At 39.4% G+C, this 23263-nt stretch overlaps 1 protein-coding gene across 5 annotated transcripts in view; it reads right to left on the bottom strand.

Annotated features, from left to right (window-relative positions):
• Positions 1-4551: 4551 nt before the first annotated feature.
• The window catches only part of ACTN2 (actinin, alpha 2), a 71018-nt gene continuing 52306 nt past the window's right edge, over positions 4552-23263 (bottom strand). For 2 of the 5 annotated variants that reach the window (XM_010562613.1, XM_010562616.1), the window contains exons 13-21: positions 19784-19892; positions 18812-18952; positions 18235-18417; positions 16959-17093; positions 16295-16474; positions 15782-15928; positions 8258-8323; positions 7197-7355; positions 4552-5893 (exon numbers count right to left, since the gene is read on the bottom strand). In XM_010562613.1, the coding sequence (XP_010560915.1) occupies positions 5735-5893; positions 7197-7355; positions 8258-8323; positions 15782-15928; positions 16295-16474; positions 16959-17093; positions 18235-18417; positions 18812-18952; positions 19784-19892 (1279 nt within the window). In that variant the 3' untranslated portion in view covers positions 4552-5734. Of the gene's footprint in view, positions 5894-7196; positions 7356-8257; positions 8324-9483; positions 9562-15781; positions 15929-16294; positions 16475-16958; positions 17094-18234; positions 18418-18811; positions 18953-19783; positions 19893-23263 lie in introns of all 5 variants that reach the window. The other 3 variants (XM_010562618.1, XM_010562617.1, XM_010562614.1) reach the window with 2 other exon arrangements.

The raw sequence follows: 23263 nt of genomic DNA on the forward strand, positions 1-23263 counted from the left end.
TTAAAGCATCGACGGGTATCTTGAAGGGAAGAAAGTTTCCATGAATTGGGGCCAAATAGAACAGCCAGGTTTTGAAACAGAAGAGCCAGGAGCAAGTAGGTGAGGAATGGATGGGTGTTAAAATAGCCTCAGGACATTTATCCCTTCAGGACATTCATCCAATATATTTGATTTCCAAGTAATTAAAGCAATATGCTGATAATCAAATTTGTGCAAAGCAGTATTGCAAATGCTAATGACATTTCCCCAAACCTAGCAAATTGGCAGAGGATTTTCTTTTGAAGCTTAGAATATGAAAACCTAGTCAAGCTCACATACAGAAAAGACTGAGCTTGTCATTTAATGTAGCTCTCTTACTTTATGAAGGAAATGAGTGGTATTCCTAGTACTGGGCTCAAGGTTTGTTGTCTACACATAAATGTTCTTTTGTTGTCAATAGTAAAGGACTTCCAGTGAAAGTGCGTGGCTAGGTTCCTAATTCCACAGTTACACAATCACTTTAAGGTAATGTAAATACAGGCTGCTGCTGGAAGGGATAATCTACTGTTCTTAGCACCCTGGATAAGTATTCCGAGCCAGCACGGTAACCAGACCAGGGAACTGTTCTATTTATAAATAAATGGGATCATGGAAAAAGTGGAGATAGACTTGTCCTTTGTGGTGGCAGCCCACACCTTTGCTTAAAATTAGAAAGGAATCACACATTTTAAAAAGAGACTAACATAAAAAAAAATACAGCTTAGAACAGTCAGTTTTCCTATATAAAAATATTTGGTCTGAAACAAGTAGGATCTCACCAGAACACACTAACAGCTATCTGTAGTGCAGACTTTATGCTGTTGAAGTGGCTCCTCAAATAAAATGCCCTCTGAACACAAGCAGAAGGCAGACTGATGCACAAGCAAATAACCGCACAGGTTGTTAAACATAAAACTTGGTGTTGTGGTTTAAGCCCAGCTGGCAGCTAAGCCCCACACAGCCGCTCGCTCACTCCCCCTACTGCGGGATGGGGGAGGGAATTGGAAGAGTAAAAGAGAAAACTCGTGGGTTGAGATAAAGACGGTTTAATAGGTAAAGCAAAAGCCACACGTGCAAATAAAGCAAAACAAGGAATTCATTCACCACTTGCAGGCAGGTGTTCAGCCATCTCCAGGAGAGCAGGGCTCCATCATGCCTAACGGTGACTTGGGAAGACAAACGCCATCACTCCAAACGTCCCCTCCTTCCTTCTTCTTCCCCCAGATTTATATGCTGACCATGATGTCATATGGTCTGGAATATCCCTTGGTCATTTGGGGTCAGCTGTCCCGGCTGTGTCCCCTCCCAACTTCTTGTGTCCCCCCCAGGCTCCTCGCTGGTGGGGTGGGGTGAGGAGCAGAAAAGGCCTTGGCTCTGTGTGAGCACTGCTCAGCGGTAATGAAAACGTCCCTGTGTTATCAACACTGTTCCCAGCACAGATCCAAAACATAGCCCCATAGTGGCTACTATGAAGAAAACTAACTCTATCCCAGCCAAAAACCAGCACACTTGAGGAAGAGGTACACGGGGAATGAACAGGTATTTCAGTTCTTCTGAAACCTCGTTAGTATTTACCAAGAAAGAAATACTTTAGTGAGCAGTGAGGTTAAAGCAACACTAGCAATGGTCACACCGTATAATTATAGTAGGTATTGCATATTTGAGCATTATTGGCATCTCAGGGGAAGTTTTGCTGATTCTGGAAAAAGCCTTTCGGGTGCTTGTTGTGTAACGTTCCCACCACAACAGCACGACCTCCTCTAGCGCTCTGCCTCCAGAAGTAGGGAAGGTTTTTCAGACATAAATCCTGGCGTAATACAATAACTCAAAGACTGCTAAGCAGTTTTCCCTGGTAAGAAATAAGTTAGTCAGGAATCCAAAGCACAGGCATATTGTGCTAAACTTTCACTGTGCTAAACTTACAGCTGTTTTAATGTCATTTTCTAGTGTAACACAAGCAGAGAGCCAGATCCAATAATTTTTACTTTACGCTCACAACATGGAAACGATGCACATGCTTTCTTGTTTGACTGAGCTGATCCTTCTTTATGAGACATTTTCATACAGATTATTCCCTGCTTCCTTTTTTTATATCAGACTTTCACTGACTTGTTCCTTATTTCTGTTGAAAAATGATCTCAGGCTTACTCCTCTCTTAAAAGGTGTGAACTCCAGATGACACCAAGAGGCACAGTCCCACTGAAGAAGATGAGGACCAAGGACTTGGATTTGGCAAAAATAAGTGATGAATATTCTTCAAAAGAAGTGTCACCTCTTACCAAAGTATTACTTTCTCATCTAAATATTACTGGTTGATTCAATGATCAACTGATTACTTTCTTACAGAATTACTCTCAACCACAAGCCATTTAAGTCAGGAAACTGCTCACTGTCCAAATCCAGCTGCTAACAGGAGCTATTTTCCTCCTTCATTGAGACCACTTTTGTCTGGGATAACCTCTACACACACCAGGAACAAGCTGAATAAAAGAGCATGGTCTCCTGCAAGAAGTGGGCAAACTGAACAACAGGATGTTCTGATGAAAATACAAGCCACCAGGAACAGCTCTGATCCAAGCCTTTTGCGGCCAGTAGGTAAGAAAAGAAGTGCTGGAAACTCTCTGTACAGAAAGGAGATATGAAGGTAGCACAGAGCTGACAAACACTGCTTTCTACCTGCATCAGCACCTTTCTGAACATCACTGACTGAAAATGATTACTACAAAATCAAGATTATCTTGGCAGGAAGATTTTCAAAGAACTGTTGTATCCATGTAAAGTCACAGAAGACATCTGTATTACAGTCACTAAAGCAACTTAAAACCTTACTGACTTTTTTGAATTTTAATTTAGTCTATAATCCTCATTCACATGATCATCAAAATAATGCCATACCTTCACCTGTTGAACCTTGATTGGGCCCCTGTAATTGGCACATTCATTACCTTGGGCTCAGTTACTGTGCTTTTTCTATAGTAAAGCCAGTTTGCTGCCAGAATTGCATAGACAGAAAATGCCACTGCATCGATTCCCAGTGTGAACAGACTGATTCTACAGAAAAATACAAATGCCACCTACTAAAAATGGAGCCTTAGAGGAAAAGGAAATCTCGCTGTCAAACCCATAGCCCTGGAACTTGACCACATAATATTTTAAAGAACCTTGAATTTTACCCTCTTCAGGGTAAAATAACACAGCTTGCTTATTTAATCTAGTTACCCTAAAAACAAATGATGCTGGGAGAAATAACTTTATGATACATCTTTTTTTTTTTTTTTTTAACGTGAAAGGCATATTAAAGTAATAAATATGGTATAAAATTTTTAGGCAAGTACAGATGGGTAATTAATCCCTACAGCTGTCACTGGCTCTGTTCACTCCACTTTAGAAATTAGAAACCTGATATGGGAATGAAAAAATTACTTTGCAAAAGTCTTTCTCTTGCTGCTGATGACATTATCTCTCTCATGCTTTGATCAACAGAACATTCAGGTAAAGGAGGAGTTTAGAAGTCTCTTCCATACTACCAAAATAGGAAGGATACTGCAATATAAAAACTAGCAGGTAGAGAACATGAATGACACCCGATAGAGGTGTCAGATATAAACTGTCTCTGTGCCAATTCTCAGCATAATCCTGCCTGTAGTGCTGAGATTTTGCTTTTGTGCCACGTTTGGAAGCTCAATGTTTTATTCTTCCAGTTGCATTAAACTGTGACAATGAGAGATATACAGATTTATTTTTTAATAGGATTCAGGCTGCCCAGCAGTCATTTAGGTAGAAATGCCATTGCTTTAAGGCAGAGCTTCCCAACTTAGTTTGTACGGGCGCTGCCATCACAAAGAGATGGCACTGAACCATGTCAGTATCAGCAGTGGCAGTAGCAGCTTCTGGTTGTGTGCAAGGCTGCACATGCACTGTAGGAGGTGTGATTCTAGCCCTAGCATTTCTCTAAGTCCTCTGCTGGCCTTTGTACACAAGGTGGAGGAGGAAGAGGTATTTGGTCACTGCCTATCTATCTCCGCTGGGATTGTTTTGAAATTGCTCCCACCACATGTACCTTACCTGCAGGATGCCTGCTTTAGGACTGAAATCACACACAGATTTTTAATGCTTCCCATTCATAGATTTCAAAGCAAAGGCCAGTAAAAGCATCATTGCATACTTAACATGTGCTTTTTTGCACATCAGGAAAAGGAGAGATACAGAAATGGTAAGGCCAACATCTTCAAAAGCATTAGTGCCTACGTCTCACTGAAATCAATCTAAGCTAGGAGTCCAACAGGCTACGGACATCTGTGCTCAGGTGATGTAAGTGGAAACTCTGTCCCACTCATTCTGAGCTCCATCTCACTTCATGAAGCCATACCTGTCCCTCCTGCATGTAGGGAATGTTTTTCATGCAGACACAGTGTATAGAAATGCATGACATACTTTTTTGAACTGTTAGCAGACTGAAATCTCCTTTAATGTTCAGAAATGTTTCCAGTTCTTAGAGGGAACCGCTAGATGATTGCCAATGACAGAGTCTCATAAGGTTTTGAAAAGCAGACTTTATTTAATAGGCACATCATTGCTTTAATAGCACTGGGCTGCACAGCTCACTTCACCATTTGTACATGGTTTTGTTTGATTACATTGCATTTCCTCAGTGTCAGTAGGATTCAAGTAAAAAAGTTACTGCTTTTACTTCTCTATCATTTCTCAAGATGGAAAAAAAACAAACAGTAAACAACTAGCACACAGGAACACAATACAGACAGAACTGCCTGCGATCCAGTAGAAGTCAAGACAAACTGAGATTTGAGTACTGAACAGTTAAAGCTGCAAGACAACCACACTACATTTGCTCAGATGGGATTTTGCATTATGCAGGATGGAGATGAACATTGCCCACTAATACAAGGGACTGGCTTTCTTGTACTGAGAAACAAAGACTGCCCAACACAGACAAGAAAGAGGGTTTCAAAACAAAACAGCTCACATGAAATTAGATTCCTTATTTCTGATTATAAAAGTGGTACTCCCTCAACTGTAAAAGTTAAAGGCCTAAAAAAAAAGTACTGCTTACAGAACTCTAAATCTGCAATTTAATCAGCTTTTGCCCCCTATATTACAAATTCTTGTGGTAAGATAAAACCATCTTTAAGAGGCAAAAGCGTAGCATTCTGATTATTTTTGTAATTAAGTAGTTTACTTGGTTGATATATTTCTTCCCTGAAAATCTGTATTTTAATATTTTATTAAATTCCACTAGTAGAAGCATACAAAATCAGAAATCATTAGAGAAAATAATATTGCTCTACAAAAGAAAAAAGCATGACTTCTAACATAGTTTTATGAAGATTGTAAAAGAAGCGCATATGGCATTGAAACATTTTGAAAATGCAGAAATATTTTGTGAGTTTCAATGTTCTTATGTTTTACATTCTATTTTCTGAATGGATATTTCCAAAGTTAGTATCTTGCGATTTTTTTTTTATATATTTTCTAGCATTGTATAGGACAGACAACCTAAAACCAACAATGCAGAAATCTAGCGTGCCACACACTTTAATATACACTAGTTACTTTAGTTATTAGCACTTTACACTGACGGTACCTACTGTATTTGTAAAACTCATTTTTAAATCAGCTTGTCAAAGCTTTTGAGAAGCAATCTGGGCAATAAGGGGGGTATTTTTAGTGTCTACCATGAATACGGCCAATTACAGAATCAGAGGTCGCTCTCTCCATACAGTGCTGATGAAAACGAGGTGTAATCCAGAGCCCCAGGAACAGAACCTGGGCCAGTGTACGGAGGCATTCTCTTGATGCAGTACTGAGCCTGCTCAGGAGGCAGCTCTCGACGTAACTCATCTGCCAGGATATAAGGCTGGGAGGGGGGAAAGGATTGACAAATTCAGTATGTATTCTTCAAAGACACAAAGTATATTTTCTGTAGCTGTGACTAATAAACTTGGACATCCTGCCTATTTTTCTGAGACTAAATATTTTCCGCAGTAAATTCCATCCCTAATGATGATTTGAAAGGGACAATCCTACCAACAAACTGGTAGGTCAAAATCCAGTCTCAGGATATGTGACTGTGTGTGTTAGCTACCGAGCACTGTGCAGCCATGGGTAGATGGCTACTGATCAGCTCATCCATGGATATCTCATGGTCAGTATCTCTAAAGTGTACTACTTCCCCTTCTGCAGTGACAGGACAGACACATTTTCAGTTAGATCCTATTAGTTTCAAGGTCCTAATACATTTGTAATGAAGGATGCATTATTGCTCTTAATGGTTTGCGTTTATGATATGAAGCAACATAATGAAAACCATTTTTTCCTGAGACCTTGGCTTTCACCTTCCACATGAATTCCTACTAGGAACATGTCTGGAATTCAAAACATGGTCCACAGCAACTGAGATCACAAAATCAATACAAACAGCCAGAATGAGAAAATCAATAGAGCAAGCTTGGGCAAATAGACCTGTACTGCTGTGATCTCTCCTTTCTCCACAGCACAGGACTGGTTTCCTGGCAGCACTGTTTATGGCCCTGACTCCTCCAGAAGCTCCTGTGTTGCCATTATCCTCCCTTTCATCTTCATACACCACTCACTCACCAGTGGATCTGGCTATGGGGAGGAAAGTATGCCAATTCCTCTGCGAACCCAGTAACTAGAGGAGGCTTCCTCCTCCTGCTGCTCCTAGGATAGGGGCACACCACATTGCATTGCCCTGTTGAATGAGCTGTCAGGTCACAACATGGCTCGCATTTTGGTGTAGTCTTGTGCAACTGACCCAGGCTATGTTCTAGAGGGCCAAACTCTGCATTGAAACATCCAGACAACAGCATGAAAGGCAGAATGATTGCCTCTCTAATCAAGGCTGTTGTGTGGAAATAACCTGATGTACAACATATCCATTACACAGACAAACTGTCTTGTCTAAGATGTCTATTTTATGTTGGCTCTATGTGATATATATGTGATATACAGACCAAGTCTTGAATTCTGCACCCATTTCAGCTAAGAGTCTTGGTTCCAAAGGCAAGCGCTTTCTCTGAAGTCTTACAGACTGAAAACAAAGCTTCACTATTACTAAAAGGCTTGTGCACAACTTTCAGCAAAGAAGGGCTAAATAGGAGAGTTGCTGAATCCTTACAGCCAGCAGCATGACGACTGACCTTATCTGAAGCCAGGATTCTGAAGGAAGCTATCACTTGCTCAGCCGTGTCTGTGTCTGCTGTTTCTCTGGTCATGAAGTCAATGAAGGACTGGAAAGTGACGGTTCCTTGCCCATTGGGGTCAACCAGAGACATGATTCGGGCAAACTCAGCTTCACCCTTTCACAGAATCCGAAACAAAAAAAAATGGTCACCGTAATATCAATCGCCAACAGCCTGTGTCTCTCATGAACCAGTAGGGACCAGTGGTTACAAAGCCTTTAAAGCATCTGCCTGACTTAGGATCATTAACGTCAGAGACAATCAAATCTGGGATCTTAAATGCCCATGCCTCTTTTGTCAAAAGGACTTGGTGCTTTTGAAAAATGTATTCTTTGTCTTAAATACATAGCATGTACCTTTCAATTAATTTTCTGCAACCTCTCCCCCCACCCACCCTTCCTCAATGCCTGTTTAACTCGTTTTAACTTAACACTTTGTTTTCCACCCCATCCTAAAACCACTGTAATTTAGGTACCGCACAGGGAGGTGAAACAATAGTCCAAGAAGCAGTGTACTTGCAGACCCAGTGAACTAAGAAGTAAGGGAAATAATTCTGAAAATTTCATGTCAAATATAGGACAGTTCAACTAAGGCTAGTCCTTTTTTCCACTAAACAGTGAATTCGGGGGGAAATTTTTAGAATAAAGAAGTGAAGGAAAGAAAATGCAACCCCCAAAGCTAGTTTATGATAATTACACAGCATCAAACTCATTAATCTTCATGCAGATAAAAAAGGAGAAAGAAAAAAAAATTAATAACTGTTAATTTCAACTTTTAAAGTTTCCTTAATTCAAAGAGCAATGCAGCAACCATAGAATATGATTCTCAAGTGTCTAGTTTTACTTTTAACTTCCTTTTTAACAATTTGAAAACAGAGAAAAAGCAAAAAACCAAACTAGTATCTCTAGTGTGAATTATATTATTAGTATTCTGTCTATTTAAATAAGCTTTAGTGTTGCTGTGGTTAATGTTATAAACTGTAAGCAGAATCAGTTGCCATCATTTCTTAAAATTCATACCAAATCATAACCCATTGAAATTAAGCAAGCTCTGAAATCATCATGGTCCATCAATCCATTCTTCCTCTATTGACCAAAACAATGTAAGAAATATAGAAGGGAAGGTTTGAAGAATCCAAGGTAATTTCCAGAGAGATGACGAGTTTAGACCATTGGCATATTGGATCCAGTGTATGAACGGTATTCATTGATATTGCCCAAGCAGGTGACCAGAACCATCATCAGTTTTAAAGGAGGAAGAAGTAACTAACATATTACACACAGGAAACAGACATTTTCACCACAAAAAGTAACATCAGGAAAGGTCAGGGGAGAGATAAGGGAGAGGAGGATGTGCATGAGACAAGAATACAGAGAACACAACCAGAGAAGACAAAGAGAAGGGCAAGGAGAAAAGTTTGTTACTACACTAGTCAAACTCAGGAGATGCTCAAGCTGCCTCCCTGATATGAAATGTCTTTGAAAGGTTCTGCATGGGATGCTGTAGTGACCAAAAGTATAGTTAAAAACAGTCTGAAAATAGTGTTTCACTGACTATTTAAAATATTCCACTCCAAGGCTAAGGTAGGTACAATATGAGAGCTGTCTGCTGACATATGGGAAATAAGTACAGGGATTTTCCTTCTGGCTGCAGGCTATCAAGACCTGGACTACAGCAAAGAGATGTGCATACTGGCTAAAAGGATGAGACTTGCAAGACTTACAAGGAGGTTGGTTGTATATATACTTCCTTGTATATAAGGAAGTTGCTCATTTTCCAGGCAGTAACATATCTGTGGCATCCCTGACTCAAAGCTGCATAAACATTAAATGGCATGATAGTAAGAAGGTAAATAAATGTTTCCTCTGTGTTGTGATACAATGTAGGAGAGAATTGTGTCATCCTAAATCAGGAGAGAGCAGTAGAGAGCTTGTATTGAGTCTGAGCAAATGAAAATTAGCAAGAGTCTGAGTGCAAGAAGCATAGGAGCTCCCCATAGTTATCTACTAAAGTCCAAATAAAACATCTCAAACCAAGTAAAAGAAACAACCTGAAAAATCTTTGGAAAACGCATAGAAAAATATGGTTCCAAGTGATGCTGACAGTCCATCTAATCCAATTGTCTTCCCAGAGGCAGGATGTTTTTAAAGCATTATGATCAATACATTGGAGTTTAAATCCACAACCTCTTTGGCTATTATTATATTGGCCTATCCGAAAACAGAACAATATCAGTTTCTTCTACCTGCAGGTCATTTCCAACCTGTCCTAGACTGATGAGGCAGGCTTTAAATTCATCAGAATGTAGATTGTCAGATTCATCCTAGCATCCCATCACAGGTCATGCATTTGGGAAGGTGAAAGGAAAGAAAGAAAAATCACAGATCAGGTTAGTTGGTTAGTACAGAACATTCTACTCTTGTATTAATAACCATGTTTTTACAGAAGTTCATGGAAATGTAACGTCAACATATTGGAATGAATTACCTAAAAGTGTACAACTTTTGCAGTTTCATGCTTTAAGTTTTTTTCTTAGTAGAAGAGGGTCCTTACTTCAGCTACAGAGTTAAAACTGTGCTTCCTCTACAGGTACTTTTTTAACATTTTTGCTTCCTTCATTTTCTATTGTCATACAGTGTGTGAGAGATGCAGTAAAAAGATCACTGAACCTGGGTAAAACATTTTTTCCCCACTCAATTACTGTTACTTCACTCTTGATCTGATAATATTACTTAACAACTGCATATGCATATCTCAAGAGAGAGTAGAACAAAACAATTGATTTCTTGTCTAGATCCAAAATGAATTTATAACTGACATAACTTATTTTCAGTTATCTGTCTTCTTTAATAATCTATCCAGTAAGGTTTTGCTTTGAAAACTGACTTTAAAAAAGCCCCATTGATTTCCAGGCTTAAATGGCTCCTAGTAACACCACATCAAACTGGATCATTGTTTTGAACCAATTTTTTTTTCCATTTTGCAGGTCAAGAAAGTCACACTATCTTCTTAAAAACAGACTGTCTCATCTTTTTCTTCCCGTTTGTACAAAATGCATCCTTATCAGAGGTGTACTTCAGATTGAGTTAACATGAATACAATTAAAGAGATGTTCCAAGATAAAAAATTATTACCCTTATTGATTTTACAGACTGACAGTTTGGAGAAGATCCAAGGTTTTCTGTCTGCTACATATTTGCCTGCTAGATGAATAATTTATTTTTTAAAATTTCTGTATAGTTATGCATAACTAAAATTATAGGAGTTTTAACAAATGCACTGGGTTTATTATTATAGTAATAGGATAAAGTGGTGCTTTATAAAGTTCATAATGCCATGCATTTTTGACATATCATGCTGTTATTATATTGACTCCCTCTGCATCAACCTCCACCAGCTCCATAAAGGGAAGATGAAAAATAACAGCGGGAAGTCAATGACAAGAGATAAAGCAAAGCTGCAAAGCTGGAGCAGCATTTAGTTAAAAGCCATCATAACAGTGAAGTTTTTTTCCTTTAATATTTCCATTTTACAGGATCATTCCTGCTATAAAGCATTCAAAATGGTTTATTTTATCATTCTGAAAATGTTAATCCAGGCTGCCTTGAAACTTTCAAAAAACATCCTGGAGACAGGCTACAGCAGGTCCCACCAGGAGCGAAGTCAGCTCATTTTACTATATTTCTAAAGCCGAAGATTTTACTGTGTGACTGCAAATAAAATGATATAAAAATGGGAGCTAGGAGCCAAATCCTGTGCCTCCATCTCCTCTGCCAGGCACTGGAAGAGGACTATTAGCTACTTGACTACACCAGGAGGGTGGGTGGTCAGTATGTGCACAAGCTCCCTAACCAGGCACACATGGCAGCGGTAGTTGTGCAACAGGTAGCGAAGGGCAGACAGGAGTGACAGAGGCCAGCACACCTACCAAGAAACCATTTTCTTTAGGAGAGGAGCACAATGGTTGTGCTGGAGCTCACAACCATCATCTGGTTAAGTGGGACTCCCCAGTAAGGTCCAAGTAGTTGTGCCACGTGCTATAGCAGGTTCTCATATTCTCATAGTGCTTTTTTTTAATCTGCGTCATATATGGCCTAAAAAGGCATCTTTGCCTTTGCAGTATATGAGAGTTTCATGGGATACTATGGTATTTTGCAATTAATGCATAGATCAAGCCCATGCAAGGGCTTTCTCATTGGGAAACTGTTCTTTATTTTTTGCAGACCAACATTAAGCACTGAAGCACTTTATATTAAGCACTTTATATTTATAAAGCATATAAATAACTTTGCCTTGTTCATCTTTTCCTGTCAATACAAAGTAAAACACTGAAATCCCCCTCCATCTTTCATTATTAGTCCCCAGAAATCTTATCCTTCCCCTTCGTGATTTATACGTGGCCTTATAAAACAAGTGAGCTTCTGAGTCAAAGTAATCCATTCTTAAATATGTCCTTCAGTTTCCTGAATGCTAATTGACCTACATAAGCCTGATCATGTGGTTACTTTAATAGGGAGCTGTTGTTCTTCTGTTAGTAGAATATAGGGTGGCATGATGCTATTGTTCTGCACAGCTCCCACTTAAAACCTGTAGTTTGCATAAAAATCCATAGTAGAATATATTAACAGCCATTAGGATATTACATGCAGAGTGGCTGTGGATATTTTATCACATACTTTGCAGTCTTATTTAGAATTTACTAAATATACTGAATCTGAAAAAGGAATTCCTGCATAAAAAGACTTCAAAACCAGTGACTGACAACATATCTGTGTTGGTGTCCCAATTTGTCTGCATACCATAATTCAGCTATGCACCATTTGGAACAGTTCTAAACTGCTTCTGTGATTCAGACATTGTGTCCCACTTTCTCTTTTTTTCCTCTATGCAGTCACATTAAGGAAGGAAATATACCAGCATTGCTAAAGATTTATATGTATACCTACAACTAGACTGTGCCTTCAGGCACAGCCTCCAGCAAGGAGGAGTGGGTAAGCAGCAGCATCCTCAGGAATAACCTGTGGGCTCCCAGCGTGCGCACATGCCTGTTGGAAACACAGGAGCCTAGAGGGCTGCCGCCTTGCCCCAAGGGAGATAGTGTATTACCGCTGCCTTCAACGAGGATGACTTGTAATGCTTTCTGTGCTACTACATCTCTGCTGGTGGATGCACGGAAAGAAACACAGCTCTTCCTGCCCTTGTAATTCTTACATGCATGGTGCTTACTTACTCACTGCAGTTTGAGAATCAGGGGCATGTAGCCCCACCCCCCCCCAACCTTGTAAAATAACAAATAGTTTTCTTTCAAATATTCAACATGTAGAAGCCATTTAAAACAATTCACCCAATTATTTAGCTCTGTTTCAGAGGATTAACAATTGCAGAGTTAAGCCCCATAATGGATTATGAACTGTAAGATTATTTTTTTATATATATTCTTCCTGGGCAGGAAGGTAGGGGTTCCTTCCTCAGATTTATAAGCAAAGAAAGTTGTTTCTAGAAGCACTCCATAAAAAGTTGTTAGGTTTATGTGTACCAAAATACATTCTTTAAAATGGGGAAGGGAGCTACTCTGCATATTAGTACTCCGCTGACATCCTCAAGACACACTAAGAGTCAAACATTAAGATATGTCTTAAATTGGAGAAATGCCACAGAAGTCCGAGCTATAGCATGCATAAATGATTCTGTTGTAGTTAGGTATTTAAAGCCTACTCATCAGGGACAGTATTAATTTGGGGGATCTTTTCTGGCTATTCATCATTGTGAATAGCAGTCCAATTCTTTCAGTGTATTTTTTAAACTATGTCAGGCATTTGGAAATGCTGCTAAGCACAACAAAATTATTACATATACTGCTAATTCTGTCTGACATGGAGAAGCCAGTACTTTTCATGTTAGTGCTTACGTTCAGATGATCAAATTTCGTCTTAATTTCTATTTAAGGTAATTGAGACCATAAAAGAATCCATTACTGCCTTCTCTATCTAAATTCCAAGTTTAGAGTCTTCATTATTTTGTGTACCCCGAAGTAACCCTGAAGCACTCTAGGTTTCCTTTATTCACCTACACTAAATATTCGAGTGTGCAAGGACATAGGAAGGACATAAAAATGAAAAACAAGCCTGCCTCTCTCAAACATGTTTGTCCAATGTCTCCTTCTAGCCTGTGTAGATTGAGTCGCATCTGTCCATTAAATTACAGTGTAATTTAATCAGTATAAGCTCCACTTTTATCAGTATTTCCACTATCTGTCCCCTCCAGAAAGCCTGGCTGGATGGCTGAGTGGTTTTAGATCTTAACCTTCTTCCTTTCTTTAACTTGCATTATGCTACTAAGAACATAATTGTTGCACTGTGTCAGTGCAAAAGCCCTCCTAGACCAATTTCCCATGTCTGATGCTAAGGGGAGGAGTATACTAAAGGGGGCATATGGAAAACGGTCCTTCCCTTAACGTGATCCTTCCAGTCCTCTTTTTTTAGGGCCTTTGGATTTTATCTGTCATGGGGGAAGGCAAGGTCTGCAGCTAAACTTGCAGCCCAGGCCCAGGTTGTTGAGGCCATAGAAACTGATGAAGCATCCATCTCCTTCCACTACTGACCCAGCCACTCAGGCTTCCTGCAACTGAAGCAAGGGCAAAGGGACACTGCCAGGAGCCGTGACTCATTACCGCCTGAAGAAAGCAGACAGCCAAGGATAGGCAAGGATCTAGGAGCTGGGAAGCACTTCTGTGTTGCACGTTACTGTCATAGCCCATCTCCAACCTGCCTGCAGCTGTGTGATATAAGTACCCTTTTCCAGGCCATACAACATTTCCTAAGGCCTTGCTCTGTTGTATCCTTCGGTATCTCAAAGTCTTACTGTATCTGCAAAGCCTAAAGATCCATAACAATAGGGCTGGTTAGTGTAGGATTTAGCTTCTCCCCTCAAGACCTTCTGAGGCACGAAGAGATGCCCATAATATCTCCTCAGCCACTGAACCAGCCCTGCTGCGAGCGTGGCAGAGAAATCATCTATGAACCACAAAGAAACAGGGATGCTAGAAATGGCCATCTAGTCTAAGACATACTAGGATTCAGTCACCTTGCTTGCTTATCATTAGGGAGCTGTCAAATCTTTGTGCAAAGTCCCTGGTTACCCTTAATAGGGTCTCTCAAATCCTGGCGTGTAATTTATCCAGGCCTGGTACTCTGGCTGCTTTTAATAGCTCTAATTGCTCAGTTATCTGCTCCAGTGCATTGGGAAAGACATTTAGTATGCTACTTCCTTCCACCCCAGGATATTTATCTCTGCTTCTGTGATGTTATCTTCTGCTTCCTTAGAAAATACAAAAAGGAATTATGCTGCACTAGAACCACATTAAGATTTTCCATAAAATCTGTTCCTGGTTCCTGTGTAGCTAACCTTTCCTATGCTTGTGTGTTTCTTCAGAAAGCAGAGGTTTGGCAGTTTTGCTTTTTCTTCTAAACAATTAAGGATATTCTAAAGAATATTTAGCAAACTATGGCTGTCAGCATCCAATGCACATCAAGTATAAGTCCAGGTATGGGTAACCATTTTGAGTAGGGCTGGACAAACAGATGTCAGTGAAAAGAAAGTGGCATTTTGCTACAGCCTGAAATGATTTGAAGGAGCCGACTCATGTGATAACAGAATATAAGTCGGGGGTTAAGCACAGTCTGCTAACTACAGGAATCTGTCCTGGGAAAAAACCAACAGCCTGGTGCTGCATTATGGTAATCTTTTTTCAGTATTTGAAATGTGAACTTGGTTTTGAAGGTGGGTTCATGTGAGCACAGAGCCAGCAGAGCTAACTCATGTATAGATTGTTCTCCAACTGGGAATGTCAGATTCCTGTCTGCATGTATTTTGCTATTGTGTCTATTAATAGCTATCTTTTTAACCTTCTATCCATCAATACTGTGTAACTTACAGAAGGAGTGAGTTAAGTTTCTTCACAACAGTGTTTTCATTCCTACTTTTTTATTCATCCATGATTAGACAACTGAAAGAAACCAGCCTCTTATTTCCCACATACAGCCAGAAAAATAAAGGATTTTCCTTGACAGCTGTCAGTGCCTCAGCTATATTCCCTACAAATCTATTTCTAGGGGGACAAGTTGTGAATCTAACTAAAAAAACCAAACCTGTAATCCAGATTACAGCTAAATTTAATGAGATGGAAATGGCTGGCAAGTACATAGAACACCCTGCACTGCTTTAAAATAAAGGGGCACATTATTTTCCAAAACACACAGATTTAGCCAGTTCTGCCTGTTATTTGAACAACGACTCAACCATATTAGCAGAACTATAATTCTGCAATACATTTAAAGAGTAAATATTAATCTTTAATGTATCTGTACAATGCTATGATTTCATAAGGCTGTAAATTCTTTGTTAACAGATCTTTTTTGCTGTTTTAAAAAGAGCTCATTGCTACTGCATTTGCAGTTTTTTAAAAGGCTTACATTTGGAATGAAAAGAACTTGGTTTGGGGAACAATAAATTTTGCTAGTTGAGAAAAAGCAGGAGTACTGTACCCTGTCAAAATGATTGAATGATGCTCTGAAGTCATTCATTTGTTCCTGGGTGATACCCTTGGCATCTCTTGTGAGGATCTGAGTCTCAACCTCATTGATAGTTCGAGCAATGGTGGTAAGTAGGAGCTCCCATCCAACACGGATGTGCTATGAGAGAGAAAATACTGATTTATTAAAGAACCAAATACATTCTTCTAGGAGTATAAAAAGTACAGTAAGCAAAAAATCAGCTCTAAATATTTATGTGATGCCTTTTCCATACCACTAACTCTGTATTATGACCAAGGATCATTAAAAATAAAAATTACCTTCAGAAAAATATGGAACTGGTTTCTAAACGGGTACTTCTTCACCAAAAGTAAAAATAAGTGAAAATAAAACAAGTCTTATGAGATTATCAGAAAGTCTGCCAAATTCCATCCTCTGTTGCTGTCTCTTCAGTTCAGGGAAGGTAGTTATATGGCAGAAGAGGGCAGAATAAACTAACAAGTGCAAAAGGGAGTAAATGGCTACCTCCATAGTATAGTTGGTGTGCTTGTTGTCAAACACCAGGGCTTCTTGTATAAGCTGATGATCTCCTTCCAGTTTGTCAATGTTGTGTTTATAATTAATGATATTGTGCTCATATTGCTTCAGCTGATTCATCTGGTCCTCCAAAGGCCCTGTCATTTCAATGGAGCTGCGGGCAATTTCCTGTCAAAAGAAACAAAGACACCCCCCCCCAGCCCCGCAAAATTTAACATTCAAATTTTCTAATTTGACCAACGTTCAGATAAGTATGTAATATTTTCATACTAAGAAACAATACTAATAGAACTTTCATACAGTGGAGACAAGAAATTTTGCTACAGAAAATACATTTCAAAAGAAATGTGGCATATTTATTTCTGGAATTAGTACTGAGACCCCAGTGATCCTGGTATCTTTCCTCTACAGAAATCAGAAGCTAAATAGAAATTGTTTAGTGGTGGATTTTTCAAAGCCACATCTCCTTCGCATCAAGATAGCACTTGTACAAGCTTCCACTGTTTTAAAAATCATCTTAACAGGTGCTAAATACTTCAGGATCAAACAGCTGAACTATCATGGAAATTGCTGTTGTCCTGTATATAAAGCTGAGAGAAAAAATTTTAAACCACTTTGTTCATCAGCTTCTGCGTGAGGGTCTGACACTCACCTCCATCTTGGTCTGGATCCATGGCCCAATGACATTGGCCTGAGCAGCAAACTGGCGACGCAAGCGCTCGTTGGCATGCTGGCGGGCTAGCTCCTCCTGCAAGGATTGATCCCTCTGAGGCACCAGCTGCTTCACCTGTTACAGTGGGAAATCGCTGAGTGTGAGTAGGCACAGTTGAATAGTTTAAAAACAAATGGAAGAAATAAATCTACAGTTACTAATTTTTTCTTATTGGTCTGAAGGTTGATATCAGAAGGACAAGCCAGAAACATGATCACTATTTACCAATTCTGTGCTAACATAAGAAATTGCTAATATGGTCTTAGGCAGCCTGACCAGAGAGACTGACGTGGAGAGAGAAGAAATTCTCACCTCTGAATGGATTCAAGTGCAAGACAATTATTTAACTTGGACTGCTATTAGAACAGTTACTTTGTTTTTCTTTTGAAACACAGGTGATTTTTCAATCTCTAAGTAATTGTGCTAAGAATAGTTGGGGCAAAACATTTCATTCAAGCACAGCCATTATGGTAGGATAACATGAGACACATTCTGTCCATCATGTATATCTGAAGGTCTCTAATACGCTGCAAATGCTTTTTTTTTGCTTACCCTTCTGGATTGCCCTGGGAGATTCTGAATTTAGTCCTTATTGCTTGGTTTTTATAACCCATTGAGGGTGTGTAAGTTTATATATTTGGTAAATTCATACATTCTACACAATCATTTACCTTCAGCATAGTATCTGTCTTGGTTCCTAATGAAATAAAGTTTGTGTGATTGCTCAAGGAGCCTCTCTTTAATCCCTCCTCAGTAATATCTTAAGGTAATTGCCAATTTCAGTGTAACTGGACAGAACATTAATGGTCCCAAAGATGCTAGTTTTTTACAACATTTGTGAAAAGCAGCAGCTGGGTAAAAAAGACACACAAACTACTGTTTATATTGAGAGAAAGAATGCAATAATTTTCTCTTCTTCTCATGGCACCCCCTGGCCCATCCACTGGCCAGACACCAGCTCTGCAGTAGCCCCAACACATGCTTCTCTTGCCCTGCCAAAAAGGACTTAGATAATGTTGAGTGATGGGAGCAAGGGATATTGTGAAGTGAGCCTAGCAAACATACGAGAGAGCATTAGATACTGTAGAAAGTTCATTCTGGCATCGGGTTATCTAGATTAATTTACAGATTTATTGTAAAGTTCTCTGAATATTCTCAGTATTCCTAAACTTGAATACTATGTTACCCCGTCCTTTATGTATTTAGCACACATTACCTTTTCCCACTTGCTACGAATCTCTTCCACAGTAACAGTGCTGTAAGGATTGCTTGCGCTTATTCTCATGCTGTAACTCTGAATAACTTTTTCAACTTCATTCTGGATTGACAGTATGGCCTGTCTTTCACCATCTGCCTCTGGCAAAGTAGCTTTAAATTGATCATGTGCAGAGATTAAACTCTAAAATCAGAAACAGAGAGGGAAAGCATGAAAACTTTAATGTTTCTTCCCATATCTGGAACATCTGCTGTAAATAAGCACAGTTCCTCTCTCAGCCTCTCAAACACCCTGTCTACATGTATCTGTAGATACAAGAAATAATACATGTAGATACATTCATGAAACAGCCTCGTTGACTTTATCAGGACCATTGCTTCTTCCATGATGTCTGGAATATGCTTTCATACCAATGAGAAACCCTATTTATAATAGAGCAGACATTGCCTATCACAAAGAAAACGTCAAGACAGATATGGGAGGTTTTTTTGTTACACGTGTTCTACTCTCTAAGAAGGAAAAGCTTCCTTTCTTGTTTTCCCTATGTCTGTAAGCCAAAAAATAGACAATGATTTACCTGAATTTCCTCTATGCTATGAACAATAAACATGTCCTGTAGGTCTTCCATAGCACCTTCCATCCAGTTGTTGAAAGGAGCAGCTCTTTTGGCAAACTCCAGGTGAAGCTGATCAATTGTTTCGAGCAATTTCTCTGTCCTCTGTACAGGTTGGGAAAGGTACATTCCTTCGTTAGTAGGGCAAGACCTAACTGTACATACATACCCACCCATGCACAAAGTCATGCCTCATCTTTTCAAAAGCAATTGATTGTATGGTTGACTGATTTCACCACCTGCTTTAAGGGTTCTTACTCAAGGCAATAGGACTAATTGCAGTAAAGATACTCATATCCAACATGTTAAAAAGAGTATATGCCTTTGAAGGATAACAGGTGAAATTGCTCACTACTGATATTTTAAGTATTTTTGTTATTGTGATCTATCGCAAATCAATTAAAATCTGCTAATCTTGCTTTAGTAATTTCTTTTAAGTATAAAAAGGAAGAGTTAAACATATGTTTTCCACCTTGGCATACATGGGTGCGACTTCCTCTTTTCTTAAGGAACAAGATTTTGGAAAGTATCTCAGTGCTTTGGAATACTTGCTACCAAAAAAATTAATGAGTGCTGGCCATTATCCCGTATCTCATCTGATTAAGCTCAGACAAGTATGAAAAGGTAAGCACCTAATGGCTTTTGTTATTCTTGCTGGACATCAAATTCCCTAAGAGTGGTACTATAAACCACATGCCATTTGTTGCTGCTTTAGAACTGTCCTTGGCAGCTGAGTACTGTCAAGTCTGCTCTGAGCAATTCAATCTCTTTGCAAATGAAACCACACTAAAATGAAAAGGAGATCTGAGGAAAGGGTTTGTTGCTGTTTGGATTCCAAAGTGGATGCTCAACGGCACTGTTTCTAGATCTGAAACAAACGGTTCATTCCCCACTTCCTGCCTCAGCTCAGCTGCTGATCATTGTTATATGGTTTACCTCCAGTGCCTCTCTCCTTTTCTGAGTAAGTGTTCCCAGGCTGTCCCATTGGTCACATATCTTTTGGCATCTATCATTGACACTTGCAGCGTCATGGTAGTCCAGTTCACTAAGAAAGAATGAAGACAAAAATCTGCGTGACTTTCTGAAAGACAGGAGCAGTTGCATTGTTCACACTCTTCCACTGGCCCTCAGTAATTCTTCCCCTCTTTTTTGCAATATTTCTCCTCTAGGTAAGCAAGTGTTGCAGTATAGACATGTGTGATCTAGATGTTTCAAGAAGCACAGTACAGAAACAGGATCAAGCTCCTCTGTTGTGAGAAAAATCAAGTATCCATCTGTGACATCCAGGTATTAAAGACAAATAAGATGTCTAACCATCTTTGTCTCAGCTATTCCTGTGGCACAAGCAATTCGATCTCCTGAAGACCAGAATGCTTCAGTCTGGGGCTTTATCAAGTTTCTGAAGATTGGTACAGTTTAAAATTAATTAGCCTGAAATATACGTTTCGATTTAAATAATCTAATGATCCTTTCCAGCTTCATATGGTCTGAAATTATTTAACTGAGAAACAGACCTCAGGTTGCATTCAAAGCATAATCTCTCTCTCACAGGCCTGGCAATACTAATAGGGGCTGCTCAGATATGGGGCACAGAGAAAAATTTTCATCTTCCTCTCCAGAAACTCCTCACAGAGCTACACGCTAGAACTGGCTGGGTGAGAGAGCAGGGATCTCCAGACCCACGTATGCCACCAGCATGAATCAGTGCACCCAGAAAGGATGTAGCAGTTAGCATTGCTTTTTCACCTGCTTAATAGGCTTATGTTATCCTGCCAGAAAGCAACTTACTATTCTGCCTAAGACTGGAATAACTTTTTAAGGCTCTGTCCTGAGATTCTGCACTGAGTCTATCTCAAATAGAATTTTTTATCTCAGTGACAGATAATCCCCTTGGTTCTGCTGCAGCCACCATGACCATAATAAAATACATGTGTTTGGCACTTTGGAAGCTCACTTTTATTGGTGTATCATCATCCACTGAATTTAGCTCTTGGCTGCTCCTTGAGGACACTTTGCCCAGTACTAAACATTGCAGAGTGTGATTATGTGACAGCATGGCAGTATGAAGCTAAGGTTTACTTTAAGGCTTGAACAAGACTTTAAATGCAGATAGAATTTGTTTCCTTCTTTTGAGAATTCTTCTCTAGGCAATTGGTAAGAGGAATGTACAGATCACTCCACCAGTAACTTAGAGAATCAGAGGACAAAATGAGAACAGAGGTAGCTTTCCTCTGTGAAGCCACACTGTAGGCCAGGGGCAGTGTTCATGCTTCCTCCTCTAAGCTCAGTCAGAGCAATCTGGTTCAGGATAAAGTTGAGAAGTATATGAACTATTCTGTTTAAAAGAGGCTTCACATGTGCTGCAATCAATTGACTGTTGAAAGTGAAGAATGGTAAAACAAGTAAAAAATAAAATGCCATAACAATTTAAAAAAAATAACAAAACCAACCCAAAATTGTGAAAGCAGAACTGTTACATGTAAGGAGGAAGCTGCCAGCAAGTCACACTATACAAGGGCTTCTTAACTCAAAAACTTGCTACCTCCTTGAGAGCAAGCCTTTTTCTTAGCCTTCAAGGGAAAAGCCATCTATCTATTAAGAAATTTTAAGTTGGAAGCATGGAGTTTTGGATGAAACAGGCTGAGATATATTTTGCTGCTATGAGTTTTTGGCTGGAAGTTGGGTTTTGTTGTTATAGCATATTGAGATTATTAGATGATGTTCCTGTGTGAGCTGTGAGCTCACCAAGTGGATGGGATGTGGAGATTCATATTCTGGTCTCTTCGCATACCAAATCTAATATACCAGAATATGGACAGGGTATTTTTCCAGATACTCCAGGTCACATCCCTGTGAGTACTCCAAATTTCATTTTTGCTTCAATGGATCACTTATCTCCTTTTGTCGATTATGATAAGGGCAGGTGTCCTTCCATGAAAGTGAGGGACTGATTGTACCAGCTCTGGTCAAAGTCCTGGAAGGTAATGTGCAACGTTCCTCCACCGGCTCTGCCAGGGAGGTTCAGTCATTCCCCATAAGATCTCTGCTATCCTATTTCTTCCAGGGGTATGTGCTGTGGACAAATAGGTAGGAGAATAATATTATCAAAACAACTTTTAAAAAGGGCACCCGTGGGTCAAAAATCATAAGTTAGATTACCAAATGGCATTAAACAGCGTAGCTCCACTGCCTTTCTGGGCCTGCTGTAGTTTACTTCAAATAAGTGTATGATACATGTCAAAGAACATTTTTCTGCTCAAAGCAGGAGCAGAGGTAAAAATAACAACTCATAGGAGATTATTTACTTGGAAATAAAACACAGGTTTACATTCCTTGTCCTATTAGTTTTTGTATCTCTCTCAACATTGAAGCTGTGAAGAGACTAGATTTCACATTTTATAAAAACTTTTGCTTATCATACATACACAAAGTAGTGCTGCACATGTTACAGATCTTCTAAGAGCACAGCCATTTCTATTCATTTGGTTATTTGAAATCTACAGCCTTTAGAAACTAAAAATCATCAAGCTATTCCTATTGATCTTACAAGTAATTCAATCTTATCTGTAAAGAATTAAAAATTCAGTCAAATTTTGTCCTGATTCAGAGAAGAAGAAAACTTACGTACGAGCTCACTTTCAGAACCGTGATAGTGTCACAAAAATAACCTGCTGAGCAACATGCTTTAGCACTGCTTCAGAACCAGGCTCGTGTTAATCATGCATGTAAGCACAATTTGAGCCCAGGTTTCCAGAAGCAAAAAGACTCTGCAAATCAGTGCTACAGATAGTGCTCTTCTTGGCTGAAAATAAGTGGCTATACTAGAAGTGATGGATATACAAGAAACTACAGTAAAAAAAATTTTATCTTGATGATTGAAAACATTGAAATGAGCACACAAGATCATAAATGAATATGGCATTTCATAGTACAGCTCACTGAAGTTCTATTTAGCATTTGCTATGCCATAAATGGCAAATTCCATTTTAGAAATGCCTGACTTTTTCCAGCTTTGTACATAGCCCTGTCCAAGCCTCGTCATGCCTCATTGCCAAGGAATATCTAAGTCTATACAGGCTGGAACACAACAATCTTACTGCAGCATCCTGGCTGGAATCACCTGCTTGCACACATGCACAAATCCTTTATCTAAACAGCACCAATCAACAAGCTTGTAGCACCTTTAACCTTAACCACACAGTGGACTGAGCTGCTGCAGCAGAAAATACCAGAACAGACAGGAAACTGTAACTGGTAGAGTTCAAGGTCACACAGCAATTGCTCTCCTTTGAAATAGTGACATTAGGCAGCCAAGAGATTGACTAAAACAAAACATGGAGATGTACTGACTTGGAATTTGGACACAGATGATGATAACGATTTCTATAAGGGCCTGATCAAGTGATGAAAAAACCT

Source organism: Haliaeetus leucocephalus, unplaced genomic scaffold, assembly GCF_000737465.1.
Source record: "Haliaeetus leucocephalus isolate CR32 unplaced genomic scaffold, Haliaeetus_leucocephalus-4.0 Scaffold162, whole genome shotgun sequence".
NCBI lineage: Eukaryota > Metazoa > Chordata > Aves > Accipitriformes > Accipitridae > Haliaeetus > Haliaeetus leucocephalus.